This window comes from Poeciliopsis prolifica, unplaced genomic scaffold, assembly GCF_027474105.1.
Source record: "Poeciliopsis prolifica strain line A6 unplaced genomic scaffold, Auburn_PproV2 SCAFFOLD024, whole genome shotgun sequence".
NCBI classification, from domain to species: Eukaryota; Metazoa; Chordata; class Actinopteri; order Cyprinodontiformes; family Poeciliidae; genus Poeciliopsis; species Poeciliopsis prolifica.
Genome location: NW_026562399.1, coordinates 4,943,228 through 4,957,307, shown reverse-complemented (window position 1 = coordinate 4,957,307; position 14,080 = coordinate 4,943,228). Strand labels below are relative to the sequence as shown.

The 14,080-nt window shown below is 45.2% G+C and overlaps 1 protein-coding gene across 6 annotated transcripts in view; it reads right to left on the bottom strand.

Moving 5' to 3' along the window:
* Nucleotides 1–14,080, bottom strand: part of LOC129370679 (stromal interaction molecule 1-like) — a 29,052-nt gene that overhangs the window by 13,336 nt on the left and 1,636 nt on the right. For 2 of the 6 annotated variants that reach the window (XM_055046821.1, XM_055046818.1), the window contains exons 2-3: nt 7,185–7,388; nt 6,407–6,544 (exon numbers count right to left, since the gene is read on the bottom strand). In XM_055046821.1, the coding sequence (XP_054902796.1) occupies nt 6,407–6,542 (136 nt within the window). In that variant the 5' untranslated portion in view covers nt 6,543–6,544; nt 7,185–7,388. Of the gene's footprint in view, nt 1–6,406; nt 6,545–7,184; nt 7,809–9,148; nt 9,850–14,080 lie in introns of those variants that run through there. The other 4 variants (XM_055046817.1, XM_055046822.1, XM_055046820.1 and 1 more) reach the window with 3 other exon arrangements.

Here is a 14,080-nt window from a genome sequence, read left to right as displayed (position 1 = left end):
CCGATGAACGCCCTTTTCGCCTGCCTTATCGTAGGCTTTCTCCTGCTCACTACCAAAAGTTGAGAGACTTTAGATGATATGGAAGAGCGTGAAATTATCAGGAAGTCGAGCAGTGAGTATGCTTCTCCACTTGTTCTTTGCTGGAAGAAAAATGGTGACTTGAGGCTCTGTACGGACTTCAGATGGTTGAACGCTCGTACAGTCAAAGACGCGCACCCGTTACCACATCAAGCTGACATTCTTGCAGCTTTGGGAGGTAATGCATTCTTTAGCTCAATGGACTTGACTTCGGGATATTACAATGTCCCTCTTCATGAGGATGATAAGAAATACACTGCTTTCTCCTCTCCTCTCGGATTGCATGAGTATAACCGCATGCCACAGGGTCTGTGTAACAGCCCGGCTACTTTTATGCGAATGATGCTCACCATTTTTGGTGACCAGAACTTTTTGAGCCTTCTTTGTTACCTGGATGATCTGCTGGTTTTTGGCAAGTCTGAGGAGGAAAGCCTGCAGAGACTTGAGATGGTGTTCCAGCGGTTAAGGGAACACAACCTAAAGCTGTCCCCATCCAAGTGTCAGTTTTTGAGAAAGTCAGTGAAGTTCTTGGGTCACATTGTTACAAGAGATGGAATTGCAACAGACCCTGATAAAGTGCAAGCAATCATAGGTGTGTCAGAAGCGGATCTTATGGAACCTGATGGCACCACACCATCTCCTAAAAATTCGCTCTTTTTGGAATGGTGGTGTATTATCAACACTACATTGAGAACTGCTCTGTGGTTGCCAAGCCTTTGTTCCAACTGACTACAGGACTACCAAACCACGGAGGGGAAAAGGCCGAAAGAAGCAAGCTTTGTCGCGCAAGTTTGTCGCGGCTGACTGGACCCCCGAGTGTAGGGAGGCATTTAGGGCTTTGAAAGCTGCCCTGACGGAGCAGGTTCTTCTTGCCCACCCGGACTTTACAAGGCCATTTCTGCTCTCTGTTGATGCATCATCTTCCGGATTAGGAGCTGTGCTGTCGCAGGTACAAGATGGCCACAATATTGCCAGGCCTGTTGCCTTTGCTAGTAAGTCCTTGAATCATGCTCAGTCCAAATACCCAGCTCATAGGCTGGAGTTTCTTGCCATGAAATGGGCGATTCATGATAAGTTTAGTCATTGGCTGCGTGGACATAAATTTACTGTTTGGACTGACAACAATCCTCTGAAATACATTCTTACCAAGCCGAGGTTGGACGCTTGCGAACAGAGATGGGTGGCCAAACTGGCCCCCTTTGATTTTGACATTCAGTATATTCCAGGGCCGCGAAACGTGGTGGCGGATGCATTGAGCAGGGAACCATTTGCTCAGCACAAAGTGATGCACCGTTTGACAAGGATTCCATATGACACTCTGTTGGAGGAGGCCAGAGGTTTGTTTGTGGAGGATGTTCAGAACATGTTTCGCCTTTCGCGGGAAGAGTCTATGGATGAGAAACCCAAACTCACTTCTTCAATTCAGGGCTCTGTCATTGACAGCTTGGATATTAAGGACAATGGTGGGAGAATTTCTTGTGATGAGGTGTCAGCCTTATTCAAGTCTCACCAATGTTGGAGTGAAGGTGCGAAAATGAGAGCGACCTGTTACACCCAACAGCTCGAGGAACTGTTGCCAGTGGGGCAGAGCCCATTGCCTGTCCTCACGCATGAGGAGTTGTATGATAAGCAGTGTCAGGATCCTGTGGTCAGCCGGGTTTCCTTTTATGTGAACAGGGGGAGTCAACCATCCAGACGTGAGCGCATTCATGAATCGCGGGAGACAAACCGTACATTGCGACAGTGGGGTAAACTCACGACCCGGCTGGGCGTGTTGTACAGAGTTTCTAAACATGTGGTGAGCAAGAAGAAAAGGTTTCAATATGTGGTTCCAGTTGCTTTGAGAAGTCAAGTGTTAAAAGGGGTGCATGATGATGCAGGCCATCAAGGTCAGCAGCGCACATTGTGGCTGGCCAGACAACGATTTTACTGGAATACAATGGAACACGATGTCAAAGAATATGTGAGTCATTGCAAGAGATGTGTTTTGAGCAAAGCACCCGAACCTGAGGCCAGGGCTCCACTTGTTTCCGTTGTCACATCAGCACCACTTGAATTGGTTTGTATTGACTTCTGGTCGGCGGAGGATGGCAATAACAAGTCCATCGATGTTTTAGTGGTGACAGACCATTTTACCAGGCTCGCATGTGCTTACCCATGTCCAAATCAATCGGCCAAGTCAGTCGCTCGCGTGTTATGGAACAATTTTTTTTCCATATACGGATTTCCAGCTTGTATCCACTCTGACAGAGGGGCTAATTTCGAGAGTTCCCTCATTGCCGAGCTACTCCAGATGGCCGGTGTTCGTAAGAGCCATACGACCCCTTACCATCCTGCGGGAAATGGCCAGGCTGAACGCCTAAATCGCACTCTGGGTAGCATGATCCGTGCTTTGCCTCCCCGGGCAAAGGAAAAATGGCCTCAGATGCTGAACACACTGACCTTTGCCTATAATTGCACGGTACATGAAACAACAGGGTTTCCACCCTTCTTTTTAATGTTCGGGCGAACTCCGAGGTTACCTGTTGATGTGATGTTTGGAAGCGTTCTCCTAGATGGAGAGACTACTGACATAGACAAATATGTTCAGTCACTGGGCACAGACCTCAAGGAAGCAATGACTTTGGCTCAGCAGCATGCTGAGAAGCAGCAACTGAGACAAGCTGAGGTGTATAACCGAAAGATTAAGGGACATTCTTTGGAGAAGGGAGACAGAGTTTTGATGGCTAACAAAGGGGAACGGGGGAAGAGGAAACTGGCTGATCGTTGGAAGGATACAGTTTACATTGTGGTCCATAAGAACAGTGAACTGAACACCTATGTTATCCGTCATCCTGTTACGGGACGAGTTAGGACAGTTCATAGGAATCTGATCATGCCTGTAAACTTCTTGCCTTTGCCATCATGGGATGACTCTGTGTCTCAGGTTTCTTTGTCGAACACAGCTTCAGAAGGTGGGTTGTCAGATGATGTGGTTCCAGGTGAGCGGAACAGTGATGCTCGGACAGCTCGCTGGGTTTCCTCCCTCCCAGAGTCTAGTGTGGTGCGGACTGCCAGGGCAGTAACGGTAGCTAGTGAATCTGAAGCGATTGGAGGGAATAACGATAGTGTTCAGGGTGGAGGGATCATGTCTGCCTGTGGGGATGATAGAAGCGTCGTGGATGGGGTGGATCATGGGTCGAGGAATTCACACTTTGAGGATAACAATAGTGATCGGCTGTCAAACTCTGTGAGCATGAGCTTACATCCAGGTACCACGATAGGTTCAAACACAGCCGTTAGTGGCACACATGTGTCTGGATGTGACACAGTCGTTACAGTTGTACCCTCTGGGATCCCTTCGGTTGTTCAAGGGGAAGGGATACGGACGAGATTGGGTAGACTTATCAAACCTGTTAACAGGTTGATTCAGACAATGTCCACACAAAGAGTTAAAATTTTGTCATAGATCCTTCAGGGACCATTTATTGTGTTATTGTGTTTATTTTTTTATTGGGACTTCTTACACTGGGGGTCTGGTCGTACTTTTATTTGGGTTGTCCAATGCTTTGGACACTTTTGGGTAATTTTGGGTGTACTCTGTGATGGATGTGTAAGTGGCACGTCTTCTATGGTGAGGTGGGGACTTAGCTAACCCTCATCTCTCCTAATTCTTCATTGAATAGCTCTTTGCTGGTCGGCCAGTTTGGCCTTGTATGGAGGGTACACTTGGGTTACATGTATTGGTGTGGCCGGATTGGTATTTTTTTTTTTCTCTTGACTGGTTATATGTATATATTTTTTGTGTTTTATTTTGTTTGTTTTGTTTTATTTGGGTAGCATGCCCACAATCTAGTGTAAAACAGTGGGGGTGAATGTAGCGATGTGATGTTGTTACACTAGATTGTTAAGTGGGAGGGTGTTCCGATGGGAAATTCTGAGCACCGGCAGCTTTATTTTGAAAGGACGACAGATCCATTGTAATCCAGCGGGTAACTTCCTGTCTCCAAATTATTATTTTTATTAAACTTTCATGTGTTGTAAATAGAAATGGGAATTATTATTGTTGCTGTTGAACATATTTAGTTCATGGGTCATTATTTCTAGTATCAGTTTGGAGTTTAAAAATATAAATTAGTGGATCATACCATTGTAGGCTGTGAAAGGTTTTCCCACACTCTCGGTCGCGCTCTTTCTGTTCGGATTCCGTGGGAGAAGGTATGAAGTTTCGTTTTTGTGTTTAATAAGTGTATGTTAGTGTATTAAGTGATGGTTTTATCACAGTTTTTTTGTAAAATAATGTGTATTGTTATTGTAGTATAAATTAACCTGTTAAATTAAGGCTAGTAGCTAACAGTTAGCTAGCTGTTTTATACATGAAACATTGCTAACAAATCGTATGTGCATGTGCTGAAGATAGTATTGTTCATGGTTGAACAGGCGCTGTGCGGGACTGAAAAGTACACTGTTCTGATTGATACTATTTTCTGCCATTTGAATGCAGGTATGTGATGTTTCATTACTATTTATGGTATTTTATTTGGTTTTCATTAATGTACTGTTTAAGGTTAATATGCCCATGTTTGGGCTCAGTTACTTATTAATGCAATTGTTTTTATTTCATAAAGTAAATGTGTTACTTTACTTAAGTCACACGCACTTGCGCTCTTTCTGTTCGGATTCCGTGGGAGAAGGCGCTGTGCGGGACTGAAAAGTACACTGTTCTGATTGATACTATTTTCTGCCATTTGAATGCAGGTGCATTAAAATCATCTGCACATCAGCTGTTGTTTGGCTTTTCTTGCCTCAAAAAGACACAACGCAGGATTAACTACGCTACACAGATAACAGACAGTTGGTTGAAAGTTGAAGAATCGTCTGAAGAAACACGCCGACTAAACGAGATAGGGGAGACTCATCAAACTGGACCGGGTTCTACTCACCCAGCAACACAAGAACCCAGAATGATACCGCTTTGATGTCTTGCAGTCTGGTTTCCATGGTCGCTGCCGTACTGAGACTGGCCTATTCAAAGTGTTCAATCACATCCACATAAACTCAGACTGTGGGAGAACCACAGTGCTGGTTCTGGTTCTGCCTGACCTCAATGTTGATCAAACTCTTCGGTCCAGAACTCAACTGGTTCCAGTCCGACATAAAGAACTTGGATTTCTTCGTTTCAATAGGTAACTTCTCATCAAAGAGGTCAGAGGTTACAAATGTTTTACCGCAAGGTTCCTTTCTAGGATCCTGCTTATTCAATACCTTTATGCTCCCACTGGCTCAGGTTATCACAGCAAATACGACTAGCAGTCAGCTCAACATTATGATGTCACCAGCTGACCTTTGACCCCCTCCAATCACTGAACAGATGCTTAGAACAGATAAATGTGAGGATGTGCCAAAACTCTCCATCTGAACAAACACAAAACTGAAGTTATTATCTTTGGAGGTTAAGAGGAACAATCTAGACTTACAGATCTAGAGCTATATACACACAGCTACAGTTCTTCCAGCCGGAAACTAGAGATCAGGATGACCTCTGACCTGAACCTCCAAAGCCACATAGACAGTTCTAATATCAGCCTTCAATCACCTGAAGAACATTCAGAAAATACAAGGTTTCCTCCCAGTGTGTTATAAGTCCACCAGGCCTCGGTTTCATCTTTTGAAATCTGTGTGGCTCATTTACCACTGGGTGGCCAGTTGCACTGAAGCAACCCACTGTGGATTGTTCTCTCCAGTCGACATCGTCTGGATCTTCTGCCACAATAAATAAAAAGGTTTTGGACCACAAGATTTGACCATGGAGTTATGGATTTTCTGTCTAGCCAATTACTACGGTCCAGTCGCCAGTTGAAAATGGTGACCGAAATGTTGTTGGTCTAAAGTGCCATTTGGGCAATCATCGGATGCCGACTGCTGCCAATCAAATGGGCGTAAATTAGTATCAGTTCATACAAGTTAGCATCATTTGTTACAAGTTGATGATGGTTGGTATCGGTTGATAATGATTGGTACTAGTTGGTATTAAATGCTGTAATGGTTGATGATGGCTGGTTTTTGATGTTTATTGGTTGTTATTGGTATGTTGGTCCTGATTGGATGATGTCGGCTTTCTGCATTCATTTTAATTTAATTTGAATGATTGGCTGACGTTGATTGACGAGTGGTTGGTCTCCAGGTCTCCAGGGTTTATTTTGGGCTCATTAGGAATCGTGTGGCTGCTATGTTGTTGATCTTTGTGATGATGATGATGGTGATGATGTCCAGATCTTCGTCTCGTCCGTCAACATGTCTCCTCTCTGACGCCATGATAGCTACGGGTCAGATTCTGGGATGTTCTTACCTGAAGCTGAGTCGCCATTGGAAACCACCTGCAGGCGATGACGGTCCTGGTGGGCCGGGTCACTTCTGTCCAATCCGCTGTCATCCCCGACACACACACTCAGCATAAACACACACACCAACCACACACACTCCATACCTGAGGAGAGAGAGGAAGCGCTGTTAGGCCTTTCAGAATAAAAGCGTTTCATAAGAGCGGGTTTGACTGATGGACCAGAACTAGACCTGGGTAGTAGGAGGTCCAACTGGGACAGAGTGAGACAAACTGGACATAATGAGACAGAATTGGACAAAGTGTGACAAACTGGGACGTAATGAGACAGAATTGGACAGACCGGGACCTGGACATGTCCTGGAGACAAGTCGTGAAGTCAAAGCTTCTGGAAGGAACCTAAAGAACCGGAACATCAACAAACACACACATCCATCTTTTATGACCCTTGTCCAAAATGGGGTAGGAGGTTCTGGTTCCCATCTCCTGCTACGTTCCGGGCTTGAGGCGGGCTTACATCCTGGACAGGTCGCCAGTCTGTCGCAGGAGCGTCAACAAACTGAAACCAAACTTCCTGGCTGCTCCTGAGGCGTTCAGGGACCAGAACCAGAGCCAAAACTTTAAAGCCAGACAGCAACAGAACCAGAACCGGTCTTCGGCAGTCTCCGTCTCCTACTCACTAAAGTTTATCTGGGGTCAGAGGTCACACAGCTGTTCACTTTCCCACCAACTTCATCATCATCCTCATCACCTTCATCACAGTGAGGGTCGGTTCGGCTGCACCCACCTAAAGCGCTGAGCCGCTCCTTTAATCCATGGGTCTGGTGCGGTCCGCTTGGTTCGGCAGCGGCGGATCGACCCGCAGCAGGGACTCAACAAACTGCAGCTGGAGGAAAATACCCGCAGAAGATCCGCCCGCGGTGCGTTCAGGTACCCGGGATAAGCTCTGAACTCTGAGCGGCACAGAAATCGGTTCTGGAGTTCCTTGTTCCTGATTGAACCGGTTGAACAAAGAACCGAAATTATCATCATCATCATTAAACCGTAAAGGCTCGGTAAAGAATCGAAAATACTGCAGTAAGACTCCAATCAGAGTCCAAATCTTCCGAACATGAAAATGTGAGGCTCATCCAGATTCTGCTCTAGTGAGTCAAAACCCTGCAGAACCGCCGGTCCAGTTTTATTTAGCCTACTATAAAGTTCAGGAAATATTTACTTAATTAAAATGGATTTAAACTCCAGAAATGCTGCAGATGTCTGAAGCTGCGCCTCGTGCTCTTTGTGTCACTCGTACGTCCCACGGCACTGAAAGGCAGCATTTAACTCTCGGAAAACGGAATTATGGCGCCATCGTGTGGCCTTTCAGAGGCAGTGCAAGCCGAAGTAAGAAAACCATCAAGTTAAAGATTTGGCTTTAAAATATCCAGTTGAAACTTTTTCCCACTCCGTAAAGCTTTAAAGGAGTACAAAAAAAATAAAGCAAAACAAAAAATACATTAAAATCAGAATGAAAAGAAACATGATAGAAACAGATCCACAAGTCAGAGAGAATTAACCAAAGGTCCAAAAGAACCGAACCAGAATCAGCAGAAACATTATGAGCTGCTTCAAGGAGGTTCTGGGTTCAAATTAGTGAATAGGGATGAATTTCTACAAAAACAAGATAAAATTTAAATTTAAACCGCAGAAAAACTGTAGAGAAAAATCAAACTAAAACTCACATTTTAAATTACATTAGTGAAAAAGTGAAAAATAACTGAAGTTTGACATAAAAGGCAAGAAAATGATCAATTAGCAAATGGAAAATCAAAATTTAAATGAACAGGAAACAGTTAAAAAAAAACAGACTGATCTGATTTAAGCAGAAAATGTTTAAAACCATCAAAGTTTAAGAACAATAATAACAGAAAACTGATTTAAAACATAAAATAACACAAAATAGACAGAACAGCAACAAATAAACAAAATAAAAACTGGAAATACAAAAAAACTCGAGAAATTAAAATAGAAACAAAGAAAAAATCTTTAAAATTTACAGATTATGATTTATGAAAACACCTGCGCTGTACCTGTCCGTCAGAGCCAGGGGACGGGGCTTACCGAGATCAGCCTGGCTCTGACGTTTCTCAACAGACAAGTAACGCCACTGTCACACACACATTGTCACACACACACACACACACACACACACACACACACACACACACACACACACACACACACACACACACACACACACACACACACACACACACACACACACAGAAACTTCCTCAAACTCTAACTCCACCACTTCCCCTCGGACTTCCTCCTCCCCGTTACCTCCGCCCTCCGACACACACACTCACACACACACTGGGATACACACTGCAGCCGCAGCTGGACCGAGCGCAGCAGAACTGGACCGGACTGATGAGCGGTGAGTTCTGCCGGAGCGCGCTCCACTCCGCCTCACTCTGTGTGTGTGTGTCACTTCTACACTGAGCTGTCGGTGTGTGTCAGAGTGTGTGTCGGAGAATGTGTGTGTGTCGGGGTGTGTTCTGCTGTGATCCAACTGGATTCTCTGGATCTCTGGTTCTGTTCTGCTTCTCCCCAGTAGATCCATAGTAAGATTGTTTGTGTGATCGAGTTTCTGAGCAGGAAGCTGGAGATGGAGAGCGACCACTCCCTGTGTGTGTGTGTGTGTGTGTGTGTGTGTGTGTGTGTGTGTGTGTGTGTGTGTGTGCGTATGCGTGTGTGTGTGTTTCTCACTTCTTCTTTTAACTTTTTCTTTGCTGAGCCCTGAAACACTCACTGATCAGACCAGCAGGTCTGGGTTTCACTGACCCAGTAGAGCAGAAACCAGAACATCTGAAGTCCAGGAAACAAAAGCTGAGACGAACATCAATAACTGCAGGAGAAGAGGAAGAGCTGCTGTTACTTTAAATAGACCAAACTACCATCAGCTGCAGGACACCAAAGTTCAGCTTCTTCTAATCTCAAGTTTTGAGAAGAAAACCATGCAAAAAACCACTCTATACCAGCAAGAACAGACTCTAAACCAGCAAGAACAGACTCTAAACCAGCAAGAACAGACTCTGAACCAGCAAGAACAGACTCTGAACCAGTAAGAACAGACTCTGAACCAGTAAGAACAGACTCTAAACCAGTATAAACAGACTCTAAACCAGTATAAACAGACTCTAAACCAGCAAGAACAGACTCTAAACCAGACTCTAAACCAGTATAAACAAACTCTAAACCAGTAAGAACAGTTTGGTTCTCCACTGGTTATGGATTCTGGCCCATTTCAGGAGATGGGTCAGTGAACCCACAGAACATCAAAGAGGCAGGAAGTCCTTGATGTTCTGGAGACCAATCCGGACCTGTTCCAGTACACAGTCCAGTTGGTTGGACTGGTCCCTCCCGGTTCTACAGGTCTGTACACAACAATGTGCTACAGGAGTCCAGAACCCATCTTGGTTCTGGTTCAGAAGTTTCTCCTGAAATGGGTTTTTGGATCTTAAAAGTTTTTCAGGATCCAGAACCTGAGATCGGATCTGGTTGAGCACCGGTTCCCCGTAAGAGATAGTTGTGTTGGACCTTTATGTGCATTCAGTTTGTTTCCCTAGTTGGTCTGGACCTGTTGGACCCTTTGGATCTGTTGGTCCATCTAAAGCGGATCAAAAGCGTTGGGTTTAAATTCACCTAAATGTCCAACAGAACCTTCTCTTCAGGGGAACTGTTGATCAACTGAGTCCAGTTTAAGGTTCTGGTTCCTGAGACACCTTAACTCAACTTGATTGGCATAGAACATTTCAGCAGCTGGATCAGAACCACAACCTAAGAGGTCTGGAAGGTTGAAACAACAAGGCCAAACCCGTTTCAGGAGACATATCAGGAAGTTCCTGCCTCAGAAACCAGTCTGTGGGTTCACGGTGGTGTGGTCCAAACGAGCGAAGCCACATTTTGAGGCGTTCTGCATCCAAACCAACTGTGGTGCGTTTCGCTCCTGATCTCCTTCCAACCAACTACAAGAAATGTACGTCTTCTTGGACTTCAGGAGCCACCGTAGCTGGGCATCATGGTAAAGTGAGCCCATCAACACCGCTATCTATATTGCAAATGCTAACACTTTTGCGGACGCTAATGCTACAGTGACCTGTTGATGGACTGGACAAGCCAGGAGACTCGGGTCCACCTTGACATTTGATACACGCATAATCCAACTGCTAGAGAAGACTTGAGTACGCCGTGTGTTCAGGGTGTTGCAAGAAGCTGAGGGACTTCCATGTTTGTTTTCTTTCTGGTCTGTGCTTTGTTCCGCAGAAACCGTCACTGGCGGGGCTTTGCTTACAAATGATAGATTATTTACAAAGCTTCAAGTAGCAGCACATTGTTCCAAATTACATAATTGCAGTCCAACTTTGGTCCAAGCAGGCCGAAGGACTGGTGTGACCCATTATGATCACTGTGGAAACTAGGCTACCAGACATGTTTCTGGTCATAGTAAACATGGCTGCCACTGCAAAAACCACTGCTCAGTCCACACTAAGCAGATGCTCGGTTCACTCACCTCAGCCCGCTAAATGCATGAAGCTACCAGGGGAACAGACGGCCTGACCTACTTTCTGAATGTTTCATGATCCGACCACTTGGGGGTTCTCACAGAGATTTTCCTCACCAGTCAGAATCAAAATGTGATCTCCTTTGATTCTTCAGGTTTGACACAAGCTAGCTAGTGAGTAGGCATTTTCCAAAATGGCAGATTAGCTTGGAAACGGTTAGCCACTCTGGTTCTGGTTCAGGCATGGCAGGTCCATGGCTGCTGGGTAGTGAGCCGTAGTTCTATGGGTCTGGACTTTCTTCTTGTTGCAGGATAACTCATCAGAACTCGCCGGTTCTGGTCAACTTGGTTCGGGATCTGGATCCGGCTGAGGCGTTTCTGACCGGTTCTAGAGACTCCAACTCTCATCAGCTGATGATCCTCTCTGAAAGTCATGGTTGGTTCTGGATTCAGTTCCATCCAACCTGAGAGGTCCAGTTAACTGGGTGAAGCTGGTTACGGTCTGGTTCTGGTCAGGTTACGGTCTGGTTCTGGTCAGGATTGGGTTGGTTCTGGTTCTAGTTTGGATTTGTTCTAATTCTTGAACCCGTTTCCCCCCTGAGTATTGTTTGACTGCAGATTCTATTTGATTCGGACCGGTTTCATGTTGGAATTTGAGGCCTGGTTGTTTCATTGATCAGAACCGGGTGGTTCTGATCCGGACAGGTCAAGCGGTTCAGATCTCTTATTCCAGGTGGAAATGTTTTTTTTTTTGCTGGTTTGGGTGCTTTTGTTCAGGTTCTGGTTTCATTCGTGGCTGTTTAATATCAGCTGATGACATCATCGTCTTCTGCACGTGCTCAGATGTGAAAAATAGCAGTTAGCCTAATATTAGCCTTCCAAGAACGAAGCACGAAGTCGGACGTCACAGCAGCTGTGACTCATTCCACTTTGGGTCGGGTCCGATCCGGCTGTTTAACTTTCAGTTCAGTGTGCTTCCTGGTTCTGACCTGTTTCACTAGAACTTTATTTGTGTTCCATCTCTCAGAACCATTCCGGTTCTGGTTGGTTTTGTTGCACAAACAAAATGAACAAAAGTCCAGTTTTGTTCGTTAGGTTCTTGTTCTGGTTCCATTATGATGAATAGAATAGTTTGAGGGACCCAGTTGGACCTGTTGGGCTCAGTGATGTAGGTAGATGATCTAGTTTGGTTCTGACCTGCTGAGAACCGGACCGTTCAGCTAGAACCCAGTTCTCATAATAAAAGGTTCTAGAAACGACTCCAAGAACTTCCAGTCGGGTCATCAGTTCTAGAGAATAAATTTGCAGCTGAAGCTGACTGGACGGAACCGGAACCAGGGGATCAGTCTCACTGGACCGGGCCTCGTTCAATATCCAGTTTTGCTTTATGAACTACATTATCCATGATGCTTTGCAGTGTTCTGTTTCTGGAGCTGTGGTCGCCTCTTCTCCTTTTCATCCGTCTGCCAGCCTGACTCTTCCTCTGCAGTTCTGGTTTCAGACGGTTTGGGTCTGATCTGAAAACGCTGCAGCAGCTGAGAGGAAATATCAGCGAGAGATTTTATTTTTCACCGAGCAAACAGAACCGGAACCGATTATTTCTGTCACAAACCAGACTGACTGGAAATTATGTCTGTACTTCCTCTTCATCAGAGGACCAGAACCAAGAGACCAGAACCAGAACCAGGCCTCTGCTTTCCAGTTGAACACGGCGGAGGCAGCATCATGCTGTGGGACGATGTATTCTGGAGGCAAACCAGTTTGGGTGGAGGTTCAATTTCTGAATGTTATGAGATGATTTAGATGGCCTAGTTAAAGTCCAGACCTATTCTGTGGGAAGGCTTCAAAACTGATGATGTCATCCACAGCTTCACAGATGAAAATAAACCAGAAAATGAAACGTTTTCCTTCCAGTAAACTTTGATCTGCTTTGTCACATTACCTGGTTCGCCCTGAAAATGACTCGCATTCAGATCAGTGGACTGAACCAGTTCTCCAGAACCAGTTCCTTTGATCAGACCAGCTAACTTTGATGTTTAACAACTAAACTCCTGAAGCAGTGATTGGTTTGGGTCAGATTTGAACGAGGAAGTGCCGCCCTTTTACGGATGAAGCCCCGATGCTCGTTGACAAACGTCGATGTCAAAGTAAGCATTGAGTTCGGCTGAACGGGAACATTCAGAACCAGACCTGCAGCAGCAGAAGTCCTACAGCAGTTGAGCACAGGAAGCCACGTTGCATCACGCTGCATGGCGTCGCATCGCCTGGCATCGCAACGCATCGGGCCGGACTGTCATAGAAACATGAACCCGGTTCATTTCTGTTTTTGAGCTTCTTCTCTTCATCCATGAAGGTCAACAGGAAGGTCACAGAAACTCCTGAAGCCGTGACCCAGAACTGATTTGGTCTGAAACGGGGAGACTTTGTTCTGTGACCTTTGACCTCTGAACACGGCTTCAATCAGCCACTCTTGCGTTCAGCTTTCGGTTCCACCTGAAACAGGAAGTCAGAACGTGTTCATCAGCCGTCGCTATTTCTAGAAAACTCTCATCAGCAGTTTCTGTTTGTTCAGACAGAAAGTGTCTCCGTCAGCTGCTTCACAAACACAGCCAGAAGGTTTGGTGGAAGGAAAACCTTAAAGAGGTCAAATGGCATAAAAACAGAGAGCTGAGTAAAACCAGAGTCTGGTCACCCAGCTGACCTCTGACCTCCACTGCATCTACCATGAAGCTGCAGAATGTTTTTATATTTTGTTTTTAGGTTGTGAAGTTCGGAGGGTTTTTGAAAGGCTTTTTATTCCCTTTCATGGAAATGTCTGATGCCGATAAAATGTACTTGTTTTTTTTTATTATTTCTTTTTAATTCTGTTTTGAACGTCTGGTCTGAAAACAAAATGGCTTCCAAAGCTGGAAAGGTCAGTGACCTCTGATCATTTTCTGTTCAGCTCTAAAGCAGGCAGATCAGAACTTCACCTGATGTCAGTTAAGCGCTTGGTTCTGATTGGTTTGATTGCACCAAACACCTTGACTCAAACATCCAACAGGAAGTTCTGGACACTAAAGCAGAACTCTGAGTTTATGGACCCTGAAGGAGAAACGGGTCGGACAGAAACAATGGACTTGTCAGTCAGACCAGTT